This window comes from Arvicola amphibius, chromosome 5, assembly GCF_903992535.2.
Source record: "Arvicola amphibius chromosome 5, mArvAmp1.2, whole genome shotgun sequence".
NCBI lineage: Eukaryota > Metazoa > Chordata > Mammalia > Rodentia > Cricetidae > Arvicola > Arvicola amphibius.
In genome coordinates, this window is record NC_052051.1 from 19,962,328 (window position 1) to 19,986,559 (window position 24,232).

General features: G+C 38.1%; 1 protein-coding gene across 4 annotated transcripts in view; it reads right to left on the bottom strand.

Moving 5' to 3' along the window:
- Ralgapb (Ral GTPase activating protein non-catalytic subunit beta) overlaps positions 1-24,232 on the bottom strand; it is an 83,182-nt gene that overhangs the window by 42,328 nt on the left and 16,622 nt on the right. For 3 of the 4 annotated variants that reach the window (XM_038329724.2, XM_038329722.2, XM_038329723.2), the window contains exons 4-14: positions 18,867-19,030; positions 16,624-16,810; positions 14,420-14,551; positions 11,592-11,770; positions 9,883-10,031; positions 9,556-9,772; positions 6,041-6,242; positions 3,659-3,826; positions 3,101-3,215; positions 2,323-2,470; positions 525-589 (exon numbers count right to left, since the gene is read on the bottom strand). In XM_038329724.2, coding sequence (XP_038185652.1) covers positions 525-589; positions 2,323-2,470; positions 3,101-3,215; positions 3,659-3,826; positions 6,041-6,242; positions 9,556-9,772; positions 9,883-10,031; positions 11,592-11,770; positions 14,420-14,551; positions 16,624-16,810; positions 18,867-19,030 — 1,726 coding nt within the window. Of the gene's footprint in view, positions 1-524; positions 590-2,322; positions 2,471-3,100; positions 3,216-3,658; positions 3,827-6,040; positions 6,243-9,555; positions 9,773-9,882; positions 10,032-11,591; positions 11,771-14,419; positions 14,552-16,623; positions 16,811-18,866; positions 19,063-24,232 lie in introns of all 4 variants that reach the window. The other variant, XM_038329725.2, reaches the window with a different exon arrangement.

A 24,232-nucleotide genomic window follows, 5' to 3' on the forward strand; every position in this document is an offset into this window, starting at 1 on the left:
CAAATACAATATGGGGCTGGGAGACGATCTCAGTCAACAACGTGTTTACCACTCAAGCAAGAGGACATGAGTTTGATCCACAAAACCTACTTTAAAAAAAATACCAGAGGGAGGGAAGGGCAAGGGAGTAAGTGGGTAAGAACACTTGCTACAGAAGCATGAAAACCTCAGGTCAAATCTCCAGCACCTATGTAAAAAGTTGGTCACAGCCACCCACATGCCTATAATGACAGCACTGGGAAGTGTGGAAACAAGAGCATCACTGGGCTTGGTGGCGGCCAGTTTAGCTTCATGGTCATCAAAAGACACTCTCTCAAGGGAAAGGGGCAATTGTGCAGAATACCTGACATCCTCCATGCTCACACCCACCCATATCCCATTTTCACATATACACATACATACACTCAAACATATAAGCACACACACATACAAGCATACCCTAGGTTCAATTCCAGCACTACTGACAATGGTGTATATAAAATCAGAAGCAGATTTTTCTATGACAGATTATATAAGCTACTTACCATCTCCATTTGACAACCAATGGCTTCTAAAAGTGCAGAATCCTGAACAATATTTAGCATTGCTCCTGCAATAGCAAAACAAAGCAGTTTACATGACATACAATTACAGTTACAATGGCTCAGTCAGAATAAAAAGAATAACCCTAGCATTCGGAAGCCTGAGGCAGGAAGGAAGGCTGCTATGAGCTGAAGTCACTTGGGCTATACAAGACCCTGTGTCTCCTCCCTTCCCTCTAAAAAAAGAAAAGAAAAAAGGAGAAATTTTGGTAAAGTATTCCTGAAATTCTCTGACGATTATGAATAAATATATTGTTTTAAAAAATAATGCTTTATAAATCCCAAAATTCTGATATGCCTGCCAAGATTTTATTTTTTATTTGGGGAAGGGGGTTGCACACATATGCATGCCACAGTATGTGATGATATCTTGTTTGTAGTCTAACAAAGCTTGCCTGGGCCGGGCGGTGGTGGCGCACGCCTTTAATCCCAGCACTTGGGAGGCAGAGGCAGGCGGATCTCTGAGTTCGAGGCCAGCCTGGTCTACAAGAGCTAGCTCTAGGACAGGCTCTAGAAACTACAGGGAAACCCTGTCTCGAAAAACCAAAAAGAAAAAAGAAAAAGCTTGCCTGAAGGTCAGAGGGCAGAGCTAGCCACTAGTTAACCATAGAGGTCTGGAGGTCTGTACGGACAGATAGAAAATGAGAGACATATAAGGCGGGAGGAGATATGAGGTTGGCCTCTTTTTTGGGCCAGGAGTTAGCAAGGAAAGAACTGGCTGTGGCTCGCTCCTTTCTCTGATCTTTCAGCATTTGCCCCGATATCTGGCTCTGGGTTTTTATTAAAAAGACCAAATAGAACTCATGCAACGACAGTGTATGTAGATGTTAGATGACAACTTTCAGGAATCAATTCTCTCTTTCCAAGGTAGGATCCAGGAATGAAACTCAGGTTATTAGTTTTGTAAGGCAAGCACTTTTAGCCCAATGAGCCATTTTCTGACCAACTCCAAAGCACAAGGGACTAAACTCTTTACATTCTTTTATTTCTGACAATGCCATCCATGTGAACATTATTTTGTTTCCTCTCTCTTTCTGGTTTAAAATATCTTTCTAACATGTAACATTCACATGCACTTCCCAAGTACAGAATTCCCATAGCCTACTTCTCTTGCTTTCAGCTTTGTTCCTTGGCTTTTTTATGTTTCTACAGCCATGTCTACAGTAATGTGAGAATGTGTTATCACTTGTTCCTTCAGCTCCTTGTCAAATTAAACAAGTTTACCTTCTCACTGTCTAGCATACCAGACTTCCTAAGTACTCACCTCAACTACTGAAAGGAAAAAAGAAAGAGAGGGAAGGAAGTTAGGACAAAGAAGAGGGGGAGCATAAACAAGACAACTAAATGCTTTCTGTCCCTCATCTCATCTCCTTAAATCTTTTTTTAATTGTTTACTACATTTAGTTATTTACTTACTTATCTGTTTGGGGAAAGAAGGGCTATGTGCATACCATGGTACGGTGCAGAGGTCAAAGAACAGCTAAAAAGAACTAGGTTCTCCTTTCACCATGTGGAACCTGGAGATCAAACTCGGGTCTGTGAGACTTGGTGGCAAGCATCTTTAAGCACTGAGCTATCTTGCCAGATCCCTTCTGATTCAGAATAATAAGAGCTGTATCAGGCTTAAGCTTCTCTCACCTGTCTCCCCAGCATACCTGTGGTCACTTGTACCAGGGTTCCACGTACCAAAAATAGAATAAAACAAGCAAACAAACAAACAAAAAACTATCTGAACACAAACCTAGTATCATTTGGGTGTTGTTAGGGTCCGTTTCCGTTTGCAAGGCACCTATTAGTATATTCACAAGTCTCAACTTCAGGGACAGAAAAGTTATTGGTTTATCATAAGAAGAGCTGTCATCATTACTAAACTTCCCTTCTAGGACCACCTGGAGAAAAACAAAACCAAATATTTCACATTACTTATTGTACATGATGCCCATTTAGAAACAGCAAGAGGAGAGAGAAGGTGAATAGGCTAATTATCCAGAACTCCAGGCTAATCCCAGCTCCATTCGACACATGTAATCAGATGTCATTAGCCTATAAACACATGACTAGTAAGTCAAGGCATATTAGCACTTTTTAATAGAAATACCTAAATGAGAAAAACCTCATTAATCTATTAGAAATATGCATTTATCCATTAGAAACATGTATTTTAAAATGTTTATTTATCTACTGTTGAGACAGGATCTCACTGTATAACCCTGGTTGGCCTCAAACTCACAAAGCTCCATCTGCCTCTGCCTACAAATGCAGGGATTAAAGACCAGTATGAGCATGCAGGACTACAAAGTCACTTTTCTAAAGCTCCAGTTCCATTTTGTTAGAAGTGCAATTTGACTTCAATTAGCATACAAAAACAGAATATAGGATAAAAAAAAATGTTAATAATGGTTGGCAGGATGTTGAGACAGAAGGGTTTCAAGTTTGCAACCAAACTGAGCTATATAGCAAGACCTTGCATCATGAAGAAAAAAAAAAGGAGGTGGGTGGAATATTTAAAGAAACATTACCTCAGATCTGACTGTGCCAAAATGATGAGGGAGGGGCAACAAAGAAAGCAGGATATTAATGGAGGATCTTCTCAATTCTGTTGGATTTACATAGCTTTTGAATTTTGAGAGTTCTCTGCCAAAAAATAAAAAGTTATTAGTATGTTTCAGCTAAAGAGCATTTTTACCTACTGCCAAATATTTACTATACCATTTTTTCTACAACCCAATCATTGTATTTATGAGAACATCTACATTACACTATTACTTGTATGTATGAGAACATCTATGTTACACTATTACTGAATAAAGCTAGAGTTTGACTGAAACCATAAGGCCTACATTTTAACTGTAGGATCTCAGGCTGGGTTTTTTCTGACCCATCTAGACCAAGCCAAAAAAAATCCAGTAAGCCCGTGGACATATCAGACTGAAGGCATCAGGAATTGAGATGCTCTTTACTCAATTTAATGTAGCCTGGGTCTCACTGGACTGTGAGAACAACTAAACAGTGTAAACTAGTAAACACGAGAAGTGCCAAACTAGATACTGACACAGTGGTAAAAAATGACAGCTTACCTGTCAGGCAAAATGGTTTCAAGAGCTGAAATAAAGTAAGGAACCACAACATCAATCCCTTTCAAGTCACAGCAGAACAAAGGAGGGGAGTTTAGAATAACGCTGGCCAAGACAGGATGGCACACATAATCATTTATCTGCAAACCTTGAATTAAAAGCATGTAAAATCTAGGAAAGCAAGAAAAAAATTTTAAACAAGCTGTTGATCAAATATTTCCAGAATTATTATTTTCTACATAGTTATCTGAAGAAACTTTGTCCACTCTTCACTCTAGTTTAGACTTTAAAGGTACTACTACTAGGATTCAACAATTCAGAATCATAAGATCTGTATCTATTACACGTTTTTAAAGTTTTAAATTTTTGTAAATCAAAAGAACATATTCGATAAAAATAAATAATTACTGTTAAAAAAAATTTGTAAATCAAATTACAGGTGCCTACAAATGAGGTACTAATAACAAAACAAATGCCTGGGTACTTATCAATTAATTGGTGGAATCAATTAACTGAATTCTAAAGCAATAAACTGTTGTTCCATTCACAATCCCAGGAAACAGGTAAGTTTGTACCATTTTCCTTCCTCCATTGCTTCTAAGGGGTTAGTGAGAGGAAGAGAGGAAGCCCACTAAACTCTGCATTCATCATAACATGAAAATTGTGCAAAGAGTCCTTTGAGGAATCTACCTGAACATATTGTCCTTTTCCTACCACCCCCAACTGCGCCACTAAGCATTTAGGTTCCTGCTCTTCAAGAGCAACCGCACTGCCATACTCTTCTTACCACTAGACACTTCTTTCTCCTCTGCAAAACGCTTTGGAAACAATCTTCTCATTCACTGATGCCTTTCAACTCATTTCAATCTACCTTGTGTGCGTAGAACTCAACTAAAAACAGGCACTTAATATGCAGTTCTTGATAAATATCCCACAAGCCCTTGAAATGCAAGGCTGAAACTTAAATACATCATTTGTCTTCTCACAAACCTCCTGAGTTAGTCTCATGGCCTCTCACCCAGTCTTCTGGACTAGACAGAAATCTCATGTTCATAGCTTTCTCTCTTATTGCTACTGATATAATTTGGGATATCTCTCCAGCTCTCACAGCTACATGTAGCTAGAGCAGAGACAGACACCTAATTGATCAGATCTTTCCCAAGAATCTTCCATTATTTCAGAGATGTTTACTGACCCCACTGGTCTTCTAGACTAAGGCTATGACAACTAGGAACTTAGAAGCACACTGCAATATAAGAAAAATGATCTACAGAGAAAAATGAAGCAGTTTTAGGAGACAAGCAGCACAGGAAGAAGGAGAGTTGCTCTGGTCCCTGAACACTTTCCAGCCCCTGGTCCCTACTTTTTATATTCCTCGCTGTACTGCTTGACCTTAGACTCTGTTAAGTATCCCTAGCATTTTTAATCTATTCAGTGACTTAAAGCAGATTTAAAGATAAGAGCTCATGATTAAAGCTGTTCTGACCAGTACACACCCTATGCTTGAGACTTGGTTTCCTCTGCTGGGAGTCAATTTACCTAATTTTTCCTGAGCACCTAGCAATACGGGTATCTATCTCAATGTTCTACTTGATTGTAATCTTACTTAAGCAGCTGTGTGAATAAGTAGTGGAGAAGAGCAAAACAGAATCAAAATTATAAATTTAGGAAGAGTAACAAAATCTGAAGTGCCATGGTGAGAGAAATAGGAGTCAAATGCTACAGGGCAGAAAGCAGAGACCAAAGATGCCTAGGTTCTGGCCTGAGCAGCTAAATTGATGGCAGAACCATCCACAGATGGTGGAGGCCAGAGATTTGGAAATGATAATCCTACCCAACCTCCCAACAGATTAAACACTATCCATCCTTTCTAAATCCAGTACAAACATCTAATAATATGCCAGAACTCTTTACTGAGTCCTCTAGGCTAAGTATGAGCTTCTGTTTCTTCCAAACACATAAAACCATTTATCCATGTCTCCTGCCAACTTCTGGTTCCTACTGAACCACTGCTATTTTTGCATGAACCTATTCACCATAGTCACTAAACTCCTTTGAGTAAAGATCCACAGCTGACTTATTTCTGGACTGTATATAGAACCTAATGTTGTGCCAAAAAAATCTATTAACAAACTGTTGTAGTACTTCCAAATCTCTCCAGAATTTATAAATGATAGAATAAATAATAGCTCTAGAATAGAACCTTAGAAGTCTTTACCAAATCTGATGAGGCGGGTAAAATGGAAAAATAAGCACGTTTCAATTACATAAAGACACTGGGAGGTATTCAGACCAAGAATAGCTTACTGATTTAGCCTACCAAGCCACAATAGTGTTTCACCATCAAATGATACAAATGCGAAAATAAACAAAAAATTCTAAAACCTGGATAAATAAGCTGGCAGAATCTCTTCTCCAGTCTTCTTGCTACAAAAAATTCTACATAATGTCCCACAAGCCTCAGCTCTTCCTGCTTCATAGTTATCAGGAAAGTCACTTGCATCAAACACAGGATTGGAAACCATGGTGTCTGTGGACATTTGGGACCCTTTTCGTCGAAACTCCATGCTAGCTTGTGTTGCAATGGCTGGGGAGAGAAAAGGAGCATTTTATTACTTTTGTCAAAATGCCAAATAGGCTCATGGGACCCTGGACACAAAGATCAAATACTGGTGTCATTACATAACTACTTTAATAGAATCCAATAATGCTTTTGTTTAGCAACTATGTCTTTATTTTTTAAAAAGGGCTCTCTGATATCTTCTTTGAAATGGGTAACAATTTACAATAGTATTGTCAACTTAACAGATTCTACAAAAAGAATTTTTTCAATGAATTTCTAGTCAGATTATAATTGTATACATCTGCATACAGATATATACAGAATTTGCCTTTCTATTATTTATTTTGTTTTTTTCCTCCTTCTATAGAATGATCTTAACCATTAAGAAGAGTAGCAATTACAGTTTATACAATTAACTCAAATGGATAAAGCAGTTAAGAGGGCAACCATATGCCAGTCTGAATACGGCAGAGTAAGGATGAGAACTAAGTAAGGGAGGAAGAGAGGGCATTCCCACCACCCACCCAGCTCCAAACACACACCAGAGAGCTGCCCAACCAAGCAAATGAGAATGAATTTTAACAACCACAGACAGCAGCAAACTTGAGGTTGATAAATCAGAAAACTGGGTTGGTAAGGAGGATTATCATGGTCATTCGTTGTCACCAAAACAGAAGCCCTTCGAAAGTTGCTTTTAACAAAAGATTTCATAGCACGCAGATCACTCTGAAATCTTTTATTACTCTACATAAAATGTTTAAATTGTTTTGTAATGATAGGAGGCTTAATAGATGCAGAGTCAAGCATAAATCTTTATGCAACTTCCCATGAGCCATTTTAGTCCTGAATAAGCTATCCAGCAATAATACATTTGGAAAACACTACATGCAGAATGCATACAAATCAAACACTAAATCTGTATAAAAATAAGCTTAAAGCTTAAAAAAAAGAAAAGGAAAGAAAAAGAAAAAGAATAAAAGCCAAAACACAGTTAGTGCAAAGTCCTGGAATTCATGACATGACCAGACTAGTATACAGAAATAATGGGATTGATTCAGGCAGATTAATTTGCTTTTGCCAACAATCTTCCCCATTCAAAACACAGAAAAAATATTTTTCTTCCCAAGTGCAAAAACTACAATAGACAATGACAATCAAAAATTTTAATGGAATTATGAAAAAATAAAAACATGACTGCAATTAAGGAGAAGCTTCTGGTTCCTACTTACAAGATTTATAAGAAAGAAGAATTTGGATAAAAGATGCTGCAAGATAATAGAAATAAATGGAAACAAATCAAAGGACGGCAGTAATTATAAAATACTTTAAAGATGGTGAAATTTTACAATAAATTAAGAAGCTTTTTAGCTTTTTAAAGGTTAGATTTAAAGTTTTATGATACCACAAGCTAATTCAAAAACATAGGAAATTGTGCATTCAGGTCCAAAATTATGATTTTGTATCATGCAAAACAATGAACAAAGAAAATTACATAGCTACAAAGAATTGAGGTTTTGAACTGCCCATAACGTGCATTAAAATTTTTAGTTTATTAACCCTTCCCAGCTCAATGTTACTTTTACAAAGCACAGTGCATCGGGTAAATTGAAAGCTAACAAGTTCAAAGAAGCAAATACTTGAGTTAAAGGTGAACTGCATGGCAGAATTCCTTGATGACAGCCAGTACGTAGAAAACACACAATACCCCAACCCCTCCACCTCCCATCCAAGACTTCAAGACTGGCACCCAAGAGCACTCTAAATCCACTTTAACTATTTGGACGCCTCAAATGTCCTGTAGCATCTCTGGACATAGTCAGGAGGAGCGTCTCTCCTTCCTCCACCAGGAAGAAGGTTCAAAATGATGGGAAAGTGAGATGTTTCTCACTTGTCATTTGAATTCTGGTTCTATCTTCTAGTGCAGTGAGCAAACCAAGCTGTAACAAACTCTCCAGAGACAGAAAGCTCTAGATTCTCATTATACAAGCCTTCCAGAAAGCAGCAGATTGAGCCATGCTAGATTTAGAGATTGCAAGGCCAACAGCTCCATACTCAACAGCTAGGTAATGTTGTAAGAACTATAACTTACCAAAATAAATAAATAAATAAAAAGCTGACTCACACTGGCCAATACCATATAAACTGATAAACATTGTTCAGAAAATTTAAAATATATAGCACATAAATAATGAAAATATACCCATAAGTGGTTTTTGTAAACTCGTCATTTTAATCAAGCTCATGAATGTGGAAATGGTAAAATATAAAGTGACTGAATTTGAACAAAATAAAACAAGCAAAAGAATCTCTAACTCACTCATGCAGCCTCACATCTCATAACATCTTCATACTTAAAACCTTTCTAAATTATTTAAAAGATTCATAAGAACATCCAAAATAATTATACTTATAGAATATTCACAGGCATAAACCTAGCTGTAGATGAATTTCTGAGAAAAAACAGAGACCCTTATGAACACTGTTAATTTTATCCCTGAATTCAACAGCCTCCCTAGAGAATAATACTATCAGAGATCTTTTTACCTCAATCTGTCTCCAACCCCTATAGAAAAGTATATTTTTAGAAAACAACTAATACACTCATTTCTGTATAAACATGGGACCTGGCACATGCTAACAGCAGCTCAATAAATGCCAGCCATTATTATTATTCAACTATGCAAGACAGACGATAACCATTCACAACATTCTGCCCGGCCTCACCATCCATCTGGCACTCACTCCTAGCATAATAGTAAGATGACAAAATACGTCCAATTTCATTTAGACAATTTCATTCTATAGTAAATCTAATGAAGATACTGAAGTTGATTTATTAATTCTCTACAAATCTTACAAAGATAACAGAGCAGATTATGTTTTCTCTAGACTAAAACCTGAGAGGTTAGAGACTACCACAAAGAAAACAGAAAATTCCTGATATTAACATGTAATGATAATTAAATGGCTGTGAAAAATCTAAGAATACATTTCAATGAGTAAAATCTTTGTTTAAATATCTATTTTTATCCTGGCTGACATGAAGAGAATTTCCAGGTCACCTACAAAAAGGAATTTAATTCAACAAAAAGTGGTTAACCTGAAGTGTCCCTAATAAAACCAGACAAAGGGCCAAACTTCATAAAGTATACAAAAAAAGACAGATAGGAAAGGTTCCCAAGTTTCTATTAGTTCAGCTGGAAGGGGTTAAGCACAATATATTGCTTGGTGAGAAACAGGATGCTTTTCAAGAGCCATATTAATCTTGCAGGTAGGAAAGACTAAAGAGAAAGAAACAGAAAGGGAATAATGACTATATGTTTCTGGGCATATTTACCAGTCATGCTGCTGTCTCTGTTTATTCCATTATGGAGTTTGCAGTGAACAAATGCTGCATCGAATAACCACGATCCAAAGAGATTTAAGATGCTGTTAACCTTTGGTCTCCGAGGGGCAGGCAGCGGCCTGGGTTCTGAACTAGTCTGATTTGGACTTGACAGAGGAGAAGTGGAGGATGCCTGGTGCTGGACTTTCGAGGTGTGAACAGTAGTAACCTACCAGAAAAATACAAGTAAGTGTCCACAGTCACGAAAACTTGGAGAAAGTGGCAGGACTTGTAAAAGTTAACCTTCATAAAGCAATGAATGATGTTGAACGCTCTTACCGCGGTTGTCTTCATGGTGGCCTTATTCACAGTCACAGCCCGGTGCCTCCGGTTATGTGGTGATGTGGTATTCACAGCAGTGCTCTGAGGCATACTTAATCTATTCACGGGTGTTGGGGGAGCGCTGTCTGATCTCGGTCGAGAAATGCCTTTAAAAAAATAAAAATAATAAAAGAAAGGTTTTACCTTTGCTTTTAAGAAAAATGGATCTGCCTCCCAAGGTCCACATATCTTTTCTTCTGAATAAGAGAATCCTATTTCAGTTGAACAAGGAAGCCAGAAGAAATGGCTACAGTTTTAAGCTTCCCTTACCATAAGGTGTAGCCATGTTTAAGCTTAGAAATAAGTGACTATTGGATACATCTCCCAGGAAATCTTACAAAGACAAGCAGGCTTCCCTCTCCTTCCTTACTCCTGGGCTGCTGGGTTCCTCATACTTGAAGGCCCATGAGGACATACACAACAAAATGGACACCCGCCCCACAGAAGGTCCTTGATCCCTGACAGAAAAGAAACAACTACAGCAACCACAATGCCTGGCCTGCTTCACACTTGTGAAAACAACCTTAGGAGTCAAACATGGAGAGCGTAGGCTCTTACGTGCCAGCAATCTAATCAGAACAAGCCTATTAACTATGTTTTTTCTATTTTTAAAAATTTTAATAAATTTTATTACTTAAAAAAATGGCAAATTAAAACAACACACATCTTGGAGTGGTGATAGCACGCATTTTTAAACCCAGCCTTAGGGAGGCAGAGGCAGGCTGATCTCTGTAAATTCAAGGCCAGCCTGGTTGTTCCAGGACAGCCAGGGCTACTAGAGAAACCCTGTCTCAAAAAACCAACCAAACAAGCAAATTAAACAGAATTAACGTGCAACCAAAGTCTGCACATCTCAATAACCATCCAGCCATTCTGTCCACTCTGTCTAGAGCCTCTCACTGCATTTTACATTTTCACTATCAAAATACGTGCATATTTTTATGCACTTACCACCAAAACCAAAGATTTCATGACTGAGGAAAAACCATCTAAACTGTGTAATACATTTAACATATACACATACCAACCATTTTAGAAAATAACAACTATTAACATCACTCTTTTTCAACAGATTAAAAATACACAAAAAGGGCCAGGCGGTGGTGGCACACGCCTTTAATCCCAGAAGCAGGCGGATCTCTGTGAGTTCGAGGTCAGCCTGGTCTACAAGAGCTAGTTCCAGGACAGGCTCCAAAGCTACAGAGAAACCCTGTCTCGGAAAAAAAAAAAAAAAAAAAAAGAAAGAAAAAAAAACCACACACAAAAGACACAAAAAGATACAGGATTTGTGTATCTTACCTATGACAAACTAAAACACTGGTTCACAAAAGGTACAGAGTACCAATGAAAACAGTCAATTGAGCATTTTAAATAATTTTTGTGGGCAACTCATGGAATGAGTTTTGTAATCTGTAATCTGTTTTGCACATTTATTTGGGTCTTTTCTCCATCTTTCTACTAAGCTACTGTCTTTCCATGGCATTTTTGTTTGATTTACATAAAGACAATAGCATTCCAGCTATCACAATTCACTGCAAACAATTTTTCCTAGATCATTATTTGCCAGTAAGTTTGTTCTTCTTTCTTCGGGCTTTCCTGAGAGCTTCCAGCACTAAACTGTAGACACGCAGCTCTTCAAACATCTAAGAAATATACACATAATTCACCTAAAAATGCATCCACCAGACAGCTGATTCCACGCATGGCACGAAAGAATATCTGAGGCAGATGTTTAAGGCAGGGGTACTGGCTCAGCTCCTGTGGCATTCCGCTCACACTCAGGAATTGCTCCTGAAACTTGGGGGTTGAGCTTATAATGGCTGGATTACTCAGATCCACAGGATTACTACAGAAAAGAAGAAAGAATTCATTACATACTTAGAAATGTCTATAGCAATAAAAATGTATGTAATCTAATTTAAGAATTAGGACTATTACCCAGACATGCTAGCACACACCTTTAATATCATCACTTGAGAGACAGGGACACACAGATCTCTGTGAGTTTGGAGCCAGCCTGATCTGTACAATAAGTTAATTCCAGAACAACCAGGACTATAGAGAGAGAGGCTGTCTCAAAAACAAAAACCAAAACAACAAGAAAAGAAAGAACAGGACAATTTATGCCTGTGTGTGGTGAAGATGAAACTGACTTTATTTGATAAGCTTGGAACTAAAACATGAATGTTTCTCCATAGGCTTGTGGGATTTCTTTGTTCATTTATTTTTTTAATAATGTTTTTATTAATTCTTTGAGAATTTAATAAAATGCTTTTGTTTATTTGTTTATTGAGACAGGGTCTCATTGTGTATCGCTGGCTAAGCAGACCATGCTGGCCTTGAACTTACAGATCCAGTTCTGTCTGCCGCCCAGCCTCTGCCTTCCTGCTCCTTCCTCCTAAGTGCTGGTTTTAAAAGTGTGAGCCATTATGAGCAGCTTGTTCTTTTTAACCTACTCTCTTCATAGAATGAAAATCAAAGTAAAGCAAGAAAGTTTTAACTTTTTAGAAGACTTTTTTTCTGCTGGATGGTGGTGGTGCACACCTTTAATCCCAACACGGGGTGGGAGGCAGGTGGATATCTGTGAGTTCAAGGCCAGTCTGGTCTCCAGAAAGAATTCCAGGGCAGCTCGGGCCATTACACAGAGAAACCCTGTCTCTGAAGAAAAAGAAAAGAAAAGAAACAGAGAATTTTTTTTCTGGTATTTGGAACTAAATAACAGGAAACTAAAGTCAATAAGAATTTCATGAAGAAAATTTTAATATAAACATCTGTCTGCATGTTTGGATGTATCGAGTGCAAGTGAGAATAACATGAGTAAAGTCAATAGGAACTGTGTTGTTTCCCAGGAAAAAGGTGAAGCTGCGGTACTAAACAAGACTCAGGTTATATTCCACAATACATGCAGCACTCTTCCCAGGAAATCTGCCAATGGACAGAGTGGCCCCTCCTGAGGAATCCTCATAGTCACCCACAGCACACTTAGAGACATAAAAGTTATCCAAAGGGAGTTCATCCAAGGGTCTGTGAGAAACCCACGGCCACTTTAGCCTAATTAACAAAAGTAATTTGGTCTACTGCACCTCTTTTTGAAAGTCTGAGCAAAAGGAACACCCCAGTAACCTAAAAGAGCTAGAACTGAAGCCACACAGTGTTCATAGTCATTCATACCACTGAATCACATACTCCTGAAAGGCAGGAGGAGTGAGAAACTGGGGAAACAGTCTACCAGAGATAGTGTGTACATACAAGGGAAGTAAGAAAACTGAGAAAGGGAAGTATGAATCTTCTTGATTAAAGAAGAATAAATAACATTAAGGGGCTAGAGAGACGGCTCAGAGGTTAAGAGCACTGCCTGCTCTTCCAAAGGTCCTGAGTTCAATTCCCAGCAACCACATGGTGGCTCACAACCATCTGTAATGGGGTCTGGTGCCCTCTTCTGGCCTGCAAGCATACACACAGACAGAATATTGTATACAGAATAAATAAATATTTAAAAAAAGAAAGGAAATATGTCTAGGTGGTAGACTAGATACTTAGTATGTGCAAACCCTAGTTCAATTCCTAGCACCAAATAAACAAAATGTTTAAAAAGAGGCTGGAGAGATGCTTAATGGTCAAGGTTGTATACTGCTCTTCCAGAAGACTGGAGTTTGGTTCCCAGCATCGCATTGTGACTCACAACCTCCCGTTACTCCATTTCTGTGGATATGATGCTTTCTTTTGGCATTTGAGAGTACCCAAATACACAGCATACACTCATACACAGAGATACACACGCACATAAACATAAATAAAAGTATTTTTTTAAAAAATTAAAAGTGAATCCTAGATATATCTACAATTTTTATTTTATTGAGCCAATGAGATGATTGTGGGCTAAAGCACTTGCCTTCACTGGATGATGCAACCATGATAACTTAAGTTCAATCTACAGGATCCACGCAAAGTAAGAGAACCAACGTTTCAAGATTGGCTTTGGGGCTTCACACATGTGCCATGGCACATGCATCTGCATCCACACACACATCTCAATACACACACAATAAATAAATGTCATTTTTTAAAAAGAAATCACAGGAGAGGAGGGAGATTTACTCTTCTGTGAAACTTAAGGTCTACTTTTCAGTGAAATTTTAAACGAGGCTGCAAGAGGAGGGCACTGAGATCAAGACTGATGAACCAGTACTGTCAGAGAGGAACATGGCATGGTGAAGTCACTTAAGGTCTGACAAAGTCCTGGGAAAGACATCATCATCTAAGATGCAACAAAACAAGTTTCTAGAGAGGGTTCCAGTAATAGCTGAGGGCAACCCAACCACACAGGAATGGAGAGCAGGAGATGCACAATGCAGACAGACATGTATACTGTTCAGTTCAGCTCCATCCAATGGACTGTACTTAGCACTCACATGACACATTCCAAAAGAAGCAGTGTGGCTCTTGCCCTAAGACACTTACTGGGTAAAGAACACATGAAACAACATGACAATACCTTAACATGTGCAAAAATCGAAACCATGTTTGTGCAACACACTCATTGTCCATTTCTGGAGGGATCAGATTGGCATCTTCATCAGGAACTTTAAACGGAGGAAATGAAGGACCATATGTAAAGCGGAGCAATCTGGAAAATAAAGCCACACACCACTTTCAGGATTTTGTTTTGGTGAAGCCTCTAAAGATTTGACAACAATACCTTTTGATAGTATTGAGGATTGAACCTAGCTCAAACATTCCAGTCAAGCACTCTACCACTGAGCTATTTTAATTTAATTTAATCCCAACCCACTTTAATATTTTATTTTGAGACAAGATCTCACAAAATTGCAGAAGTTGGCCATGAATTTCTGATCCTACCGTTTCTTCCTGATTAACAAATGTTATAGTCCTGTACCATCAGGTTCTTCTACCAAGTCCATTATTAACAAGATTAAACATACATTCAACCAATACATGAGAAAATAGATTAAAGATACCTCAGCTAAGTGAAAAAGCTATATGAAAACCCTGATTTCTTAAAATGATAAACTGCAAGGGATTTCCAGCTTTTAATTTATTTAACTTTATTTTATATGCATTGGTGTCAGGTTCTCTAGAACTGGATTTATAGACAGTTGTGAGCTGCCATGTGGGTGCTGAGAATCAAACCTGGGTCCTCTGGAAAAGCAGTAAGTCTTCTTAACTTCTGAGCCATCTCACCAGCCCTGATTTCCAGCTTTTAAAAGATGATTTAAACTTTTATCTGAAATATTCACACTATTTAACTTATTATTTATATTACTTGCAAATAATAAATTATATATTTTTGCTATTATGCCTATATAATTACATCATTAAACATAGAAGTAGTGTATAAATTATTTCTTTCCTGTTGTTTTGTTAGGAGAGTTGTGGTTTTTGTGTTGGTTTTGAGGCAGGGTCTTACTATGTAGCTCTGGTTGGTAAGGAACTCAATATGGAGACCAGGCTGGACTCAAACTCAAGAGATCTGTGGGCTCTTTCCTCCTGAATGCTAGGATTAAATGTGTATGCTACCACACCAGTTTCTATTATTTTTTAAAAACTGATATCACTTTAAATCCTTCAATACAACTAAGGTATAATTCATTCACAACTTTACATAAAGTTCAGAATTTAGTATTTATATGTTTAGACTATAGCACATTTTTATGATGTAACATAAAAGTTAACTGAATTCAACAACTTAATCATTTACTTAATAGTAATAGTCTACATGTACTAGGACTTCTCAAAGCCATTTGACTCAATTACTCTGTATCTAAGGATTTTATCTTAATAAAACATCAAAATATACATAAAACTGTATAAAGTATTCCTTCAATAAAATTTCTAAAGTAAAAAAATCAGAACAGCATATTTATCAAAATATGAAATTATTAAACTATGTAAACTATAAAGCTAACTAAAAATACAACCTTAAAAATTATTTACAAATAAATACAGGTAATTAAAATTACTCGAATCAGTCATCAAATGAAAAACACAGGTAACAATAATACTATCTCAAATTGGATTTTTGTTTTGTTTTTAGTAATTTATTTTTTTTTATTTTATGAGCATTGGTGTTCTCCCTACATGTATGTCTGTGTGAGGGTGTTAGATCCCTTGGGTCTGGAGTTACAGACAATTATAGTCTGCCACGTGGGTGTTGGGGATTCAACCCAGCCCTTTGCAAGAGCAGCCAATTCTCTTAACTACTGAGCCATCTTTCCAGCCCTGTTCTGTTTTTAATAAAAGGGAATTAAATGGAGAGAGTAAATTTAAAAACAGTTCTGTATATTTAAAAACATTTTTAAGTGATGGGATGTTTCTTTCACTATACATTTTCTAGTATATCTATTATCAGCACATATAGGCTTTTGCATCAAAACTTATTAAAAGAAGACACAGTATTGGCCATCACCATGACATACTATGATGAGGGGATCAGGAATCTGTTCTCTTCTTTCACCTTTACACGGGTTATGGGGATTAAACTCAGGTTGTGAGGCTTACATGACAAGTGCCTCTACCATGAGCCATCTCCCTGATTTCTTTCGTTTAAATTGGCTAAGTCTATAAAGTACAATAATGATGGGTCCAGGTTTTTCAAAATACATTCCATGAACCCCATAAGACACAGAACCAGAGAAGAACTGCCCCAAGGTCAGAAGGATGAGGAAGAAAATGACCTACCTGGAAGTAAGTGCACAGATGACCTTGCTCCACTGCTCCACCACTGCAGGGTGGTGCCTCCAGTTAGCCACCATCTCCTTGGCTGTCTTCCAATAAGGAGGTGTTGGGAAGCAACGGGTGCAAGCTAATAACCAAACTTCAAAAAGAACACCAATCAACTTCTCTGCTAGATTCTCAGCAATGCCACCTGGCCAATGAAAAGAAACATATCTTTGGTATACTTATTTTTAATGTGACTCATTCATTATACGGGAAAACTGATCAAAACTTAAATAGCTGTAATGTTAATATCAAATTTCTGAATAACTAAATGGAGAAACTTAGAACAAGCTCCTATGAAGGAATCACGGAGAATATCAATGACTACTTTTTGAGAATTTTCAAATTGCCCTGCTAGTTTTTAGTGCAGATCTTAAGGTTCCAGCTAGAGAAAAACAAAAGAAAGGAAAAGATGAATGCCAACAATGAGTGACCACTAGAAGTCACCTTTCATGCCAAGCACTTCACACATGACCACGTAATCCTCTCATTTATTTCTTCAGGACAGGTATTCGTAAATACCTATTGGCTTTTTGTTTAAAAACACAGTCCTGTAATGTAATTCAAGTTAACCTGGAACTTAACTATGTAGCAAAGGATAACCCTGAACTTCCAATCTTTCTGCTTCCATCTTTCCAATACGGGGATTATAGGTCTGAGACACCTTTCAGTATGTCCCCACTCCATTCAGTTAATAAAAAACGAATCAGAACAAATACCAAGGTCTTCCTGACTCCAAAGTTTGCAACAAAATGCTCCAGGCGCTTTAAGTTGCCCCTGACTGGAGAATAACAAAAGGAAAGCTAAGCTATGGCACCAGACAAGGGCAAACCTTAAACAGAACCCAGAGCTGTCCTTCTAGTCAAAGTCTGAAACCAGAAGGGGAGGGAGACTTTACTGTGCACAGCTCAAAAAAGTAAAGTTAGGACTAGAAGAAAAAGTAATTAGAAGGTGTATATCAAACAAGCAAAAATCAAAGTTCCAATAATAAAGAACCCAAAGAGGAAGAAAGTTGCCTGACTCACACACACTTCTGAGATCAGTCACTGGCATGGGGAACCAATAATAGCAGAGAGCCAATGAAACAGTGCTGTGACTGGGAAGCTACTGTCAAAGTGAGATAGTATTCCTATCATGGGTCCTTTCCCACATTATAATTCCATGATTCCTTTTAAACATTTCCTTGGTCACTGCATCTATCTGACAACACAAGCATGCTAACTTATGTTAGTAGAGAGAATATCAAGAGAATTAGAACAACAGAACCTGGAACTCAAATATCAACTTACAGTTTATGCATACTCTGTTTTATACAAAGGAGGGCTTCTGAAATGCTGCAAAAGTAAATAAAACTAGAGGCTTTTAATGGCTAGCTAATAAAGGTCATACTTCCAAAGCAAACACTTTAAGATTTTGAAGGTTTTATTTGCCAGACAAGATGTTTTGTGGGCTGGAGGTAGAGCTCAGTCACAGTGGTTAAGTGTTTGGCATGGGCAAGGCCTTGGGCCATTTCCTTAAGTACCTCAGGGCGAAAAACCAAGATATTTCACTATCATCACCTTCAAACTCTTATACTTTACTCTGATAACAACTTTTTCATCTAGTACATTATCTATAGATCCTAATTTAGCATTTTCTGTTTCCTATAAAGGTTCTATACTGTACAGAACAAGCTATTATTCCTATCCTTCTCCAACATGTTTAATTACAAGTCCTTCTCTACACTAGCAAAATAAAACACTGAAGGTAAAATAACTTAGACACATACTAACTTTTTGTTTTGTTTTTCGAGACAGGCTGCCCTGGAACTCGCTCTGTAGACCAGGCTGGCCTTGAGCCCAGAGATCCACCTGCCTCTGCCTCCTGAGTGCTGCGATTAAAGGTACGTCACCACTGCCTGACTTTTTTTCTTTTTTTAAGGCAGGGTCTCACTATGTCACCCTAGCTGGCCTGGAACTCACTATGTAGATCACGATGGTCTTGAACTCATAGATCCACCTACCTCTGCCTCCTGAGCTCTGGGATTAAAGGCATGTGTCACCACAGCCAGCCCACATTGTGTCTTTCCAGTATAAATTGGTAACCTGGTTTGTCAATAGTTTTACCAAAATTTAAAAATTCCACTAAGCCTATCACTCACTAAGTTTAAATGAGAACTATATTTGGAGTTAAAAAATATGAGGGGAAAAAGTTCATTAACAAACCTTGAACAGTTGGTGGGGCCAGAAGTATGTCATTAATTTGCAGAAGAAACAACAGTAAGACTTCCCAGGTTTCTCGAGCCATGATGGATGACTCACGGGCCAGTTTCTGAATGGCTCTCAGAACCTGTAAGCATAGTCGGATCTGACTGGAGCCCTGTTCCTGTCTGAAGAAGACAGACAGATATCACTGACAGGCCTGGAAGAGAGACAGCAACAGCCAAAGAACAGGAAACTTACTGACGCAGAACAGTGGTCCAATGACATTGCCTAAACATCAGTGGACAGGGCTGAGCACAACTCTCCTTAGTTACAGCTAGTTTTCCCCACTGCTCACTTCAGCACCCTGAGAGCTCCACCTACCTATCCTGTGAGAAATTAGCTTCTGTGAGAAAAGAGAAAAACTAGAATGTACATTTCAACTCTGGATTTTCTTTCTGAAATGTGTCTGGCACATAATAGCAGATATTCAACTAATTTCTGCTAGATGAGTACATAGAGCAGAAAAGTCCTCATATTCTTTTTCAATTTTCTGAAAAACACATTCACAAGAGTTCTTCAAGTATTTACAGTTTTCACAATCACTCTAAAGCTGATATCTGTTATAAGGCTCAAGGGCACGTCCAAAATTGACAACACATATCAGCATTTCCTCAGAGAAGAGCACTTGCTACTACTGCTCTAATAAAAACACAGGCATTCCAAAGGGATCCAAGGGTTCTTCAAACAACAAGTGCAAAATTCTCTTTAGTCTGTAGGACAGTTTTGCTCAAGAAAAGACTGGCTGGGTGAAGTGGGGGGCACTTGTCTTTAATATCAGCACTAGGGAGGCAGAGGCAAGTGGATCTCTATGAGTTCAAGGCCAGCCTGGTCTACAGAGTGAATTCCAGGACAGCCAGAGCTACATAGTTAAGACCATGTCTTGAAAGACAGAGAGGAGGTGGGGGGAAACAAATGTTCCATAAAATAGGTAGAAGAGAAGCTAGAGAATCCAGGGCCTAGTAGCCCTTGCCTCAATTTCAAAGATGTCCCACCTGAGAATTTCAAGAATTTTAATTATTGATGAGCTGGTATCCAGCTTTCTCATGATAAACTCAACACAATACTGATATAAACTCTAAAGTCAAGTTTCTATAAATTGTGACTTGACACAAAAAGCTGGAGTGTCCTAAAAGAATGTCAGCAGATCATCTACTCCAAAACTCCCATTCCTTAAGCCTTAACCATGACCCAGAAAACTGGATCCTACCTTAAAGTTGCAGACAAATGATACAACTAAATAACTAAATGTTCCCTAAAGAAGTCAAAGCTGGACCAGAGAGATGGCTCAATAGGCATGATCACTCACTGTACAATCATAAAAGGATCTAAGTTCAAACCCTAAGAACCTAAGTCTGAATCCCTAGCACCCACAAAGAAAGCTAGGCATGGCTGTGTATACCTGTAACCCCAATACTATAGGGTGAAGACAGTGGATTCTGAAAGCTCACTAGCCAGGCAACTTAGCTGAAATAGCAAGCTTCTGGTTCACAAAAGTCCCTGGCTCAAGGGAATAAGGCAGAGTAATAAAGGAAGACACCCAATTTCCTCCTCTGACCTCTGGAGGTGTGTGCACTCACACTTATGCATGCATCAAACATATGGAGAGGCAGGTGTCCATTCCATTCCACATTCATCTAAAGGTGAAAACTAGTTCACAAATCACCATACAGAACTTGACTACGCCTGCCTTTGTAACACTATTTTTTATTTACTTACTTTTTATGCAGGCATTCTGCCCGTTTGTGTACCAGGTATTTACATTGCCCACAGAGCAAGAAGAATGCATTAGATACTCTGGATGAGAGTTACAGATGGTTGTGAGTCACCATGTGGAGGTGCCAGGATCAAACCCAGGTCCTCTAGAAGAGCAGGCAGTGTACTTAACTGCTAAGCCATCTCCCAAGAGCCTTTGTAAGTAAAGTTCTTGTTTCTTAATTTAATAGTCTATGACCACTTTTCTGCTCTATCACAGAGTTGAAGAGTTACACCACCATATGGCCTGTAAATATAGGAAACTTTCACTAGCTAGCTTTTTACAAAAACAAAATTATGGATCACTACTTTAAGAGACATGTACACATGGATGGGGGACTAAATTTCTTATAGTGCAGTATAGTTAAGCAATTAAAACTACAATTTGAAGAGATAGTACATTCTTCACTCAATTATGAAAAGAATCCCAGACAAATGGACAAAAGAGAAAGTCACATTAACTTAATCTCTAGCAAAAGGTTAAGGCAGTTTCCTCCATTTTGTGTCAGTTTATATAAAAAGAACTAAGTAAGCTCTGATAACAATTTGATGAACTATCTATTAAATTTTTTAAACTGAAACTTCTAGCAGTTGAAGATTATATCAGAAGTTCCAATATACAGCATTGAAAACATTCACCTAATCTTCATATACTATCACTGGCCAAGAGAACTCTACTACTTAAATCAGTGCCTTTCAGAATTCACTGACCTGTATGCACACACACTCCTGAGAAACGAATAGTAAAAAAAAATTACAGTCATACTTTTCAAGAGAGAAAAGTAAAAACAAAAGCACAATTTATCCAAATGCCATTATTGTTTTTCGGCAATACAAACTCAGAATTAAAAGATGGTAAAGCGCCGGGTGGTGGTGGCGCACGCCTTTAATCCCAGCACTTGGGAGGCAGAGGCAGGCGGATCTCTGTGAGTTCGAGGCCAGCCTGGTCTACAAGAGCTAGTTCCAGGACAGGCTCTAAAAAAAAAAAAAAAGCTGCAGAGAAACCCTGTCTCGAAAAAAAAAATAAAAATAAAAGATGGTAAAGCGAAAGAGATGAGAGAGACATAGGGACAACCTTTCAAACAGGATCATTTCATACAGTAAAAAATACTGTAAATCAATCTTCTGATGGGATGTCAAAAAAAGATCTATATCATTTTAGAGGAGCCTGTTTAGCTACAAATAAACATTTCCTGTTGTTTCCATTTAAGGTCAACAAATACACGCAACAAACATTTAATCCGTATCTAAACCCAGTACTGTATTATACTTAGTGTAGATGCCCCCCAAATACAGAAGGCCAGCTGAGTTCCTGTCTTCAAGTTGGTTAGATGGAAAACAAAACAAGTTAAAGGATATGGAACAAAACAATGAGCGATAAGAGAGTAAGATGGGAAATACCAAGCGAATTCCAAGGAGGTGTGACCACAGAGGGGTTGTGTGATCATATAAGGATTCTAAGGCAGAACTGACTGGAAACCACGAAGAGTGAGTTAGACAAGCAATAGACAAGGGAGAAAGAAAATGACAGGAGGACAGATGAAGACAGGAAAGAGCTTTGAGGGCACTTAGAGGAATGTTTACAAGTCTGACTACAGAGTAGGACTCATATAAAATTAGCTGTGGCTAGTCTAGTTAGGACCAGAAGGCCCTAGATGGCACTTTGTATGGGGGAGTTTATATCTGACCCACACACCAGAGTTCTAAAAGACTTTTTTTTTCAATTTGGATTTTCTAAAACAAAAACTTCCTTCTAAATTTACAAAGCTAAAAAATTTAAATTTAAAGAGCTGGTTTTTAAGTAATTCAAAGTCCTTCACCAGACAGATTGAAAGCTCTAGCAAAAACTTTTCCAGGGCTGGAGAGATGGCTCAGCGGTAAAGAGCATTGCCTGCTCTTCCAAAGGTCCTGAGTTCAATTCCTGGCAACCACATGGTGGCTCACAACCATCTGTAATGAGGTCTGGTGCCCTCTTTCTGGCCTGCAAGCATACATGGAAGGAATGTTGTATACATAATAAATAAATAAATAAAAAACTTTTCCAAAAGGAAATGAGCCCCACAGCCTCTCTGACAAGCACAAAGCAGCCTAAAACACTCTCATGAACTGGTGGGAAACTGCTGCTTTTATTTTATTATTATTATTTTTTTTACACACATGTTTCTGTATTTCTCAAAGATCTGCCATAGGTTATACACATTTCTCGGTGACACTAAGGATGGAACCCACAGCTCTTGGGTATGCAGGTAAATAGTCTGACTGAGCTATAACTTTAGTCTCAGAATGTAATATTCTTTTGTTATTTGCTTGTTTTTGTTTTTTAAGACAGGTCTCTCTATGTAGCCCTGGCAATCCTGGAACTCACTCTACAGAACAGGCTTGCCTCCAGCTCACAGAGATCCACTTGATTCTGCCTAATGAATTTTGGGACTAAATGTAGGAGTCACCACACACGGTTGGAATGTAACATTCTTAGCAATTAGAAAAAAAAAATCAAGTAAGATAATTTGCATTTTGGCATTTAACATCTTTGCCTCAGAAGATGGAGAAGAAATTAATAACAAACTTTCAAGGGTAATCTTTTGGTTTATCATAAATATCTATAACTTCCAGTTTGCTAACCAGATGTTAGGGCACACAGGTTTAATCCCAGCACTTAGAAGATGTAGGCCTGTAGTCTCTATGAGTTCAAGGTCAGCCTGACCTACTTAGTGAGTTTCAGGCCAACGATACACAGTGAAACTTAATCTCAAAAAAAATCCAACTTCTTTATTTCTTTTTAGTTAGCTTGCTTCTTTAAAGGAGATTTTAAACTTTATTTCAAACTTTTAATTTCAAAATTTTATACTTGTGGGCTGGAGAGATGGCTCAGAGGTTAAGAGCATGGCCTGCTCTTCCAAAGGTCCTGAGTTCAATTCCCGGCAACCACATGGTGGCTCACAACCATCTGTAATGGGGTCTGGTGCCCTCTTTCTGGCCTGCAAGCATACATGGAAGGAATGTTGTATACATAATAAATAAATAAATAAAAAACTTTTCCAAAAGGAAATGAGCCCCACAGCCTCTCTGACAAGCACAAAGCAGCCTAAAACACTCTCATGAACTGGTGGGAAACTGCTGCTTTTATTTTATTATTATTATTTTTTTTACACACATGTTTCTGTATTTCTCAAAGATCTGCCATAGGTTATACACATTTCTCGGTGACACTAAGGATGGAACCCACAGCTCTTGGGTATGCAGGTAAATAGTCTGACTGAGCTATAACTTTAGTCTCAGAATGTAATATTCTTTTGTTATTTGCTTGTTTTTGTTTTTTAAGACAGGTCTCTCTATGTAGCCCTGGCAATCCTGGAACTCACTCTACAGAACAGGCTTGCCTCCAGCTCACAGAGATCCACTTGATTCTGCCTAATGAATTTTGGGACTAAATGTAGGAGTCACCACACACGGTTGGAATGTAACATTCTTAGCAATTAGAAAAAAAAAATCAAGTAAGATAATTTGCATTTTGGCATTTAACATCTTTGCCTCAGAAGATGGAGAAGAAATTAATAACAAACTTTCAAGGGTAA